General features: G+C 38.3%; 1 protein-coding gene across 2 annotated transcripts; it reads right to left on the bottom strand.

The window, feature by feature from the left end:
* Positions 1 to 2,639: 2,639 nt before the first annotated feature.
* Positions 2,640 to 8,531, bottom strand: rtn2b (reticulon 2b). 2 transcript variants are annotated; one of them, XM_020630278.2, is made up of 7 exons: positions 8,395 to 8,531; positions 7,100 to 7,307; positions 6,840 to 6,978; positions 6,638 to 6,707; positions 6,385 to 6,431; positions 6,073 to 6,131; positions 2,640 to 5,955 (listed from the first exon to the last, which is right to left on the bottom strand). In XM_020630278.2, the coding sequence occupies exons 1-7, from the start codon at positions 8,405 to 8,407 to the stop codon at positions 5,826 to 5,828; spliced, it is 666 nt and encodes a 221-aa protein (XP_020485934.1). In that variant the 5' UTR covers positions 8,408 to 8,531; the 3' UTR covers positions 2,640 to 5,825. The 2 variants fall into 2 exon arrangements, with proteins under 2 accessions (XP_020485934.1, XP_065819292.1); XM_065963220.1 differs by lacking the exon at positions 8,395 to 8,531 and adding an exon at positions 8,136 to 8,154.
* Positions 8,532 to 9,942: the final 1,411 nt, after the last annotated feature.

Genomic DNA, 9,942 nt, shown 5'->3' with positions numbered 1-9,942 from the left:
CGCAAATGCCTTTACTTTTACCTTTTGATATTGGACTGTTTGGCTTGTTTGTCAAATACCTGGCAACCAGACGCGCGTTGACTATCTATTACAAAAAGTATTTGGCCAGACCGATGGCTTTTATAACAGATTTAGAGTTGCAGGTTAGTTATATCCCAGTGTGAGGTAAATTATTAAATCACCTGCTGCATGTATCCATGCCATAGGTTAGCTGGCTTTATCCTTCTCCACGCAATAACCCGTGAAGAGAGCAATATTAAGAGATAACTTCAACTACTTTTAATACTGAGCCGATTTTCAATTACAAATAAGGCTATTTAGAGTTGTAATTGGTCAAATATAACGACGGATGATTAGGGCCGTGTTAAAAAGAATAATCTGGTAAATTAACGAGTGAGACCAGCCTGCGCGAAAATGATGAAAGTAACTCTGGCGCGCACTGTCCTGAACTGTTCTGAAGTTGTTAGAAAAATAACAGATCAAACTCAAAAGTCAAGGGTAATATTTAATAATTCTGCTCTGTCTTAAAAGATGATTTGACGTATTTCATTTATTTGATTACGTTTAGCCCTGTCACAAACCCCTTGATGTGTGCGTAAACAAGAGCTGCTGAGTTGTATCACTGCATGAAGAAATGATAGGCTAAACAAGTAAGGGACAGAAAGCCATGTCACATCATGGTGTATACGTTTACATACCCCATAAAACGAGGGGAACATGAATAAATAGCCTATAATGTGTCCTTTTTTTTCTTTGGTGAATGCAAAGCGCGTATTGATTATGTAGAAGCCTAGGCCGGTTATATTTCCCCAAGTTGCATGAACATAGACGTGATTTTATGTTTCTTTTTGCCAGAGCTGATGAGGTTTGTCACCTCAAAGGCATCCAAAAGAAGGAAGTAGGGTTAATTTGTGTCGGATCACTGATGAATTACGGATTGTCCAATGATACTCAGACCTTTCTGCCACCAGCAGAGATCTCAGAGAAGACATCACAGTATTAACTTCAGAGAAGCCCTGTGCGTCTCTGACAACAGCATTCACCATTTCTGAACACGGGCCAACACAACAGTAAGACTTTTTCCATTTACCGTGAGTCAGTTCAAATTTTGGATACATCTGATTAAGAAAACATTTCTTCAAGCTTGAAGATTTGAAAGCCGTTTCCTTCACAATCTAGAAGAAGACAAAAAGAAGTGAAAAGTAAGTAAAAGTCTCAAACTTCATACTTGACATATGAACTTGTTGCAAATCCCTGTTTGACCTCGGGTTTGTCATCAAACATTTTTGAAACGAAATGTAATTGAATTAATTTAGCTGAATGAAAGCGTCTATTAAGTGTTGTATATTGTTGCTGAGTAATGACATGTCTTTTTTTTAAGTGGTAGTACATCATTTCTATTTAAAAGAGTGTCACTAATGATTTTACCTCCATGTCTTTGTCCTTTTTTCAGTGAATCAAAGGGAAAATTGTTATAAAAGACCCGTTGCATCCAAAACCTTCATGACTTGGCAATTTCATGACGGGACCCCTGTGAGGTGACAAACCAGACTTTGACTCAAGAGTCTATGAAAACTCAGGAAGCACCTTGTTCATGTTGTTGGAGGGAGCAGGTGCATCCCTTTATGAAATAATTATGACAATAAGTAAGTACCCCCTCTAACCCTTAATCAGTTGATAAATAGAAGAAAAGTTTCACGTATATATTTGATCTATTATCAAGCTCTAAACATTTGGTTTGTTTCTGTCTGCAGCTGAAACATCAAGCAGCTCATTTTGGAAGGTCATCTGTGCTATCCTGCTCATGCACTCCTACTCCTGCTTATGCTCCTGCTCATAGGTTATGGTTAGTGACCCTCAATAGTGTCAGGGCCCATATTCATCAAGTCATATTTTGGTTTAATAAATGTGGATCCTTATCTGTGAAGGTAAATCAATCTCAAAACCAAGGTTTAAATTTCTAAACCAAAAACTAAAATGATTGATTTAAATTGATCATCTCACAAAAAACATGGAATGGGGTTAACCTTAAGCTGTGTACACACCAAACGCAAATTTAATTTGTCGCGCTACAAAAGTACGTAGAAAGTTAATGGAATGATGCAAAATCATGTTGTGTGGCGCGATGGACCCGTCGCGCGATGAAATGGACGCGAAATTCGGCTTCACGTGAGTTCAACATATATTCAACTTCAGCGACAAATTCGCTCCGCCACAGCGAATCGGCATTGATGGACTAGTGACGTCAGATAGATCGACACTCATTTCTGTTTTTCGTGTTTTCATATTTGTCGCTTGAGTGACTCTTTGCTGTTGAGATTTTCACAAAACGATAGTGTTTTGATCTCCTGTTTATTCAACTCTATGGGGAGTTTTTATTAGTTTGCCTTAAAGAAGTTCAATCATTGTGTCGTAAACTTAAAGGACAAGTAAATCAAATTAAATGAAAATGATGGCCGATTTACATAAAGCTGCTTCAGTTTCAGGCTCCTGGTTAAGTACATGCTTCTTCAATGGTAACATTGTTAAAAGAACTGATTACTGGTCAAAACAGCTTCTTTCACAAAGGTCTTTATAAAGGGAACACAGGTAACAAGTTAGAGGTGATTATGATAATGTAGGAACAGAGCTAACTCGTCTTCACTTTTCGTAAATCACCTTTTATTGGGGCAGGACATAAGAATCGTAAACGATGATACAAAATAATAAATAAGTTTAGACAAAAGTCAAACTAACAAAAGATAAAAGTCAGGAGAAAAAACATGAAGTTCAACCTCATAAGTCTCAACTGAATTATGATTACAGTTTTATTTTTCTGCACGTTTTACAGGTAAGTGACGCACCTTGAAAAACAAGTCACAGAAGCCAACTCCATATCGACAGCAAACCCGGGCAGTAAAAGTTATATGGTGCTTTTATATTTATGCAACATTAAGTGTTACTGAAGTAAACGGTTGAATGGAAAAAACTTTGTTGGACCAGTTTTCCCAAATTGTCCACAATACTTCTATTTATAATCAAACAAAAACAACAACTATCTGCAGATGTAAATGGCACCATATAGGTAAGAAACGACCAAAGCCCTGTTTGCATGTCCTTTGAGCTGGTGTGTGAGGTTTACAGTATCAAAATACACTTAATAACTTGTAGTTCATTAAGACATGTTAGTATGAATGCAGCAGTGTTATAAGAACTGAAACACCGGCCACTAGAGAGCACCACATGTTCACATGTTCACTAGCATCAATATGATATGCTAACAGCAGCTGGGAGCCAAACAGCTGCATTAAAACAGCTGCTTGCAATTTTATTGGCTCAGGTTTGACAAGGTAAAACTTTACATGTGAACAGGATTGAAGATTTTATCACATCCTAATCTCATTCAATTAAATAAAATGTGTAGTTACCTACTTTTTCTGTTGTTGTTTATTGTGTGGGCTGACAACAACAATATAAAACACTTGTTTGGAGTCAAATGTAATTTTCCTGTTGCTGAAGATGTAACCTCCATGTTTAATTCTACACCCAAGATGTTGACACTTCCATGAAATTCTTCAATATTTTATTTAAAGCTTTCTCAAGTGGATATTTTAGTAATTGTTGTTGACCTTCATCTCCTTGTAAACTGCCCTTCAAGCACTTTCTCTTTATAAGCTGTCAGTAGTAGGTTATCTTATACTTCAGTTTGCTAGTTTGGAAAGACATGCCCCTGCAACTTGAGCATGTGACCCTTTTTGTTTCTCAATTTGTTATATAAGTAACCAGCTAGCCTGCTTGTCTAATGTCAGTTGATGAAGTTGTATTGCCTTTTTTTTTTTTTTACAATTGGCAATAAAAGATTGTCAATTTATCTACTTTATTGTCCTCTAAAGACAGATTTTTGTTGGACTGGTTCACACAGTTATGCAACCAAGACAGTGTAGCCAGGGGCGTTGCCAGAGGGGTGACTAGGGCCCTCCCCCCCTAGAACCTTGATTGGGCAGCCAATGTGCCACTTCCCAAATCCAAAACTTGGATTGGTTATTTGCCCTGTCAGAGGCAGGACTTACACTATGTTAAAGCCAACTATAAGGTTTCTTGTGTAAAGGCTGTTTTTTTTTTTTTTTTTTCATATCGATTCAGCATTTTTATTTTGTACTTTAAATTGTACCAAAAAAAATGTGCACATCTTTTTCATTGGAAAGTAATGCACATTGTTTTACTTGCATAAATTAACCGACAATGTGTCAGGACCAAAATATTGCAAGTTAGACAGTGCAGGAGTTTGCATGCACTTTTTTAAGTAGCCTACTTAAATTTTGACGTAAGCTAATGTTGCCGTTAGCTCGTGTTATAAAATAGATATGGTTGGTGAAGTTAAAAAGGGTTAATAATTGATATTTATTTGTGCAGGTTTGTGCACACATCACACTTCAGGCCACCCCTGCATAAGTCTTAACTTTGCAGTAAATAAAGATTTAGGCTCAAATGAACGAGGAATACAAACTCATGTAAATGTAACAATAAACTACCCATTGTTGCATTAACGTTTTAAAACACAGCTTGAGAAGAGATAACTCCAGGCGAGATTTAATCAACTATAATCAATGTTTTTGCATTGACAACAGATTAGGACTACTTTTTGCTAAAAGAGTACTTAACCAACACTTCTCTGTGTTTTACTCTCAGCACTCAAAAGCGTTATTTTCAGATGCAGTAAACATTATTTTCAGCTAAAACTTAAAAAAATCTAACTCCACACTACCTGTTCAGCACAGAACAGCAGAAAGACACAGTTGGCAACTAACTTGTGAGCAGAAAGCGAGAATTTAGCAGATAAAGAGAGTGTCCCTAAGAAGTCCTTGGTCACAAAAGAAAACAGTGGAAAACGTGTGAAACGAGAGAACATTTGACAAACACTTAATCAGTCGTCCAAACACAGGACTCCAATTGAATGCTAGGCGAGCTCCCTGTCAGCTAATTGCAAGTTAGCTAGCTATTTTTTAACAACTCAAAACGCGTCTGTTTATGCATGTATCACAAACAGTATAAGTGCTGAAAGCTGCTACTCTTATTGTATTCTCAGTGTATTTTCGTGTCACAAACAAAAGAAACAGTTTTAGCAACTTCTGGGCGTCTAAGTTTGTTTGGACATTTTGTATCCCGCTGTAGCTTTACTTCGCTAAACGCAACAGGAAGTCACTGTTTATACCTCTTTAAATCTAGTTAGCATTATCAGCAGAGAGGGAATCTTATTTGTCATATAAGTCTTATTATATTTCTGAGTAGTTGCTGCTTAGAAAGCTTTTGCTAATACTTCTTTTAGTTAAGTAACATAACAAGCCCAAAACAGTTACTGTTCATAAGTGCAGGTGATGTTGATGTCAGTTTGATTGTATCCAGCTTATAATGCTTGGTGCTAAATAATGAAAGAAATAACGCTTCCCTGCATGGTTATGAATAATTTTGCAGCTTAACAGGAACAGAGTGCTCACCAGTTATTTAAAAATAGACCTGTTATTAAAGAAAAAAAACATTGTTATTCTGTGCTGTCCCTGTTTGGAGTACACGACGGTGTGACTGGTTACATGAAACACAGCCCATAGAAAGCATGTCAGTAGATACAATTCTTCAGCTCATACACTCTCACTGCACTCTCACTCTCTCTTCTGGGGTGAATGGCAGCTTTGTTTCAGCTGTCAGGAAACATTAAACTGTGCTCCCGTAAACAAACATCATGGTGGAGAAATGGAAATGAGTGGCCCCTCCAGCAGCCCCACAAAGGATGAACCATTCGAAACATTTTCCAAATCCCAAATTTATGGGTGCTTTAAGGTGCAAACAAGTTACTTGGACTTGGCTTTCTGTTTTGGGGCCGGTGCAGCAGCTGGTGGTGCTGGTGCAGCTACTGGTGCAGGTTTAGCAGCGGGTTCAGGGGCAGAGGAAGGTCTTACTGATTTTATCAGACCAAGGAACCTGCGTCAAACCAGACACAGTATGACAAGTCAAAAGAAAATCTGTTAATTTAACATACACATTAGTATGATATCAAGAGCAAATAAAAGAGGGGCAGACAATGAATGGGTTACTTACATGTTTTTGATTCTTTTAACAAAAGCTTTGACCCCTCTTACCATCCTCCTTATCCGCAACTGTGACAGAAACGACAGAAAGGTCAGTGTAACCACAGCATTAGTGTATCATATATGGTTTTTCTTATTTCCCTCCAGAAAAAAAGACCTTACATTCTTCCTGATCACTAGTGAAATCACTATTTGAATTGTGTACATTTTCATCGGTTTCTTTCCCACTATAACAAAAACTGTCTATAGTTTCTCTGGTTAACAAACAGTCAAATTAGAAAGAGCAAAACAGAACACAGCCCAGTCAGGACGTAACACTCACCTTCTGCTTTTTGTACAGAAGAGGAATGGAGAAAGCTGCAATTACAGCTGTGAAAAAAAGACAAAAGAGGAAAAATATTATGATAGTATTATCATATGATACATGTTGCTATACTATCATATGATTATGATAGTATAGCAACATGTATCCGCAGAATGAGGGCTTAGTTTTGGTTTAGGAAACTCAGTTAAATCTTATATATATTAAAGGCATGAGAATTGTAAAATATTTTTTTTTGGGAAGGAGAAATTACCTGTTATAACCAAAGTCAGTCCACTGGTAAGGACGCCAACATAGGTCAACAGATACAGGAGTACAACAAACTAAAATAAAGAGCAGATACACATGTTGCAGTAATAATTAAAAAAGAAATGTGTAAAAGTGTTGACTGCTGATCCTATTGTGAATCAAAATCACACTATATTGTATCTAATATTCCATCATCAAAATCAGACCTTAACTGAGTCGATAATGCTCTCGATGAAAAGCAGGCGTTTGATCTCTGTGATGGCGAATGCAATCAGCAGCACCAACTCCTCCACCAGCATCACTGTCTCCTTTTCTGTCAAAGAGCTGTCATTATCCAGGTAAGACCTGCAGAGAGGGACACACATATACTGTAGAGTCACTGAGAGTATAAGTGCAGACGTGTTCAGTGGCAGCTTCTTGTTTGAAAATGTTCCTGTGATTTCTTACTCATAGTAGACAGACTCACTGGAAGGGGTGCACACCAGCGTTCCAGCGCAGCATCTCCAGCAGTTTATAGTAGAGGCGGAGGAAGAAGGTGACACTCATGACACCAAGACAGACGTGTGAGAGCACCGTGATGGCACTAAGCTGGAACACGCTGGCCAGACCGATCACCAGCCCCGTGAACACCACACCGGTCCTCCTCATGTTCCGCCAATACACCAGATCCACAACTGGACAATATGATAAACACAGTTCAGAATGATTTTACGACTGACAGAGGGGAACGATTAATGATCGTCTTATTCATTCTCAGTCAATCTCAGTTAAGTAAGGTTCCTCCATGATCGATAACATTATGTTGAATGTCGTTTTTTATTCTAATGACGATAGTTTTTATTCTGAATGATCTCCCAGCGAAGCAGTGTTTTTATCTTGTTGCTCATTTCTGCATCATCTTATTTAAATCACAATGACTACATGACACACGGCATGACAGAAAAATAAAAGGACAAAGTTCAGCACTTAACAGAGGGAGAAAAAAATCCCCACTTGTTGATTTTAACAGTTTTAGCATACAGCATAAATCTCGCCTCTCGTAAAAGAATATATTTCAGGAATGGAACTTCTGAACTTATGCACTGCTTTTAATAATTCACATTTCTGAATGAATAATAAATCAAGGAACAATTAAATGATGAGTCACACTATGATATCCCAATCTCTTAAACATCACATTAGACTCTTTGCATCGAGTGTGAATCTCAAGATAATTTACTGATTAAATCAAACACACATACATTAGTCATCCATGAACACACAAGTAAACAAGCTTCCATAATCATCTTTCCAGGCTTATTTATACATGGTAATATTTTATAGGTTTTTTTTAATATTGCAAACTTGGACTGCACACTCGAGGTAAATAAGAGCTACTCATACTTGTGTTGCTATAGTACACCTATGAAGTCATTTCCCAAGCATGGCATGACCATAACCCAACACTTATTCAAACAACAACAAGAATAGATAATCAAAATAGCTCTCACAAGAAAACACACATCAATCTTATCTTATTGGACTTTAAAGAATGAACCAGACATTATTCCGTCAACATTTGGGTCTCATTTAGTCGAGTCCAAGTCCTTCCATCTGTCCACAGAATGAGAGACATGCTGCACTCAGTGCTTGACTGCTCATCCTGTCAGCATTCACACCTGCCCAGCCGAGAGGAAAAAATAAATCTACAGCTGCACTCTGACCAACTCTCTGTCTCTTCTAATTCTCCTTACTTAAAGCTGTCTGTGTTCATTTCCTTACATTTGTTTGCCATTTCAGCTGCAGTCCTGCCCGCTCTCCTCTCCTCCTTCACTTCCACTGTCGGCTTCAACTCAAGGCTTTTTTTGGCCACACAGCCTGGTCAGCAGTATAAGGCCTGGCTGGCCTAATTTTATCCTGTATTGGATACCCCCTGTTTGGATTCTGTTTGGAACACACACACTCACACACACGCACACATACACACAAGCACACACAGACACTCAAATTGGGAACCTGAGACATCAGCATGTACTTTCAGAGACTCTCAGGGTTCCTCAGCCAGTTGGTGGCTGACCTGCACCTAGAGTCCTCACATGCAGCCAGGTCAGAGAAAGAAACAGGTTTTTTATTTCAAATTTCAACAAGTCAGGGTCAATCAGGAAGAAGAAGCATGCCTCAGGTACAAAGGCCTTCTTTCTGCAGGGTTCAAGAATAATTTTAATTTCTCTGATGACACTTGAAGAGATGTTTAGAATTAAACCGGGAACCACTCACACCTCAGAGTCTCAAGCTGCAAGATGCATATTGAATCCGACCCTTTTTGTTTTTGACATTACCGTAGAGGTAGCTATTCCCACATGGCTGGTTTATGTGTTCTGTGAAATGCAGAAAAATTATTGTACAAATGGTAACTGTCACACTCGCCTTTCACACATTCACGCACAAGTGTCATGCAAGATCAGTAATCAGCTAACAATTCTCACACATTCAAGCACTAGAGGCTATGCCTTCTTGAGCAATAAAGTGTTCAATATCTTGCTGCAGGAAAACCATAACTGTCTTTATCAACATGTAGCCAGGAGGAGCTGAATCACACTGCCAATCATCTCATAGGAGGGTTACCCCACTATACCTCCAAGCCCACAGCCACCATGGAAACAGGTACAACAAGCTCTCTCAGGCATTTTTTCCCCCGCTTGATCACAGAAGAAATACAGAGAAATACAGAGAGTGGTGATGTGATCGTGGTTGATTTCACACATTTAATCAGTTATTTGGGCAACAGTGCCAAGAAATGCTATAATTAAATTTGTGGTGACACGTATAATCATGCAAAACCCAAAATCACATTTCTGCTTGTTCAAACAGAATAAACAATTAAGACATGGTACAAGCCTTATGCCACAGGCTTATAAAATAATTAATCTTTACTCAGAACCAAACAAACAAAATCTGTAATAAACTTATCTGGACAAGATGAGATTTTGATAAGCCATTAACAAAGATTGTGGAAGAACTATTCAGTCAAAGGCTTTATGTTTTTGTCAGTCACTAAATAACTAAAACAATACAAACACAATTACAGTCCAATAGATTTGACAGATATAGCTAAACATATATCCACAGCCTACAGTAGATTCGGCCATCTCTCAACCGGTGGTTTGATCCCCAGCTCCCTCAGCCACAGCAGTCAAGTGTGTCCTCGGGCAAGACACATATGCAGCATATGAATGTGTATGAATGGAGTTAGTTAACACTGATGGTCACTTTTCATAGCAGCCTCTGCCACCAGAGTGTGAATGGGTAGATGTGACCTGCCTTTGTCAA

Source organism: Labrus bergylta, chromosome 14 (genome assembly GCF_963930695.1).
Source record: "Labrus bergylta chromosome 14, fLabBer1.1, whole genome shotgun sequence".
NCBI classification, from domain to species: domain Eukaryota; kingdom Metazoa; phylum Chordata; class Actinopteri; order Labriformes; family Labridae; genus Labrus; species Labrus bergylta.
This window is presented reverse-complemented; position numbering and strand designations above follow the sequence as displayed.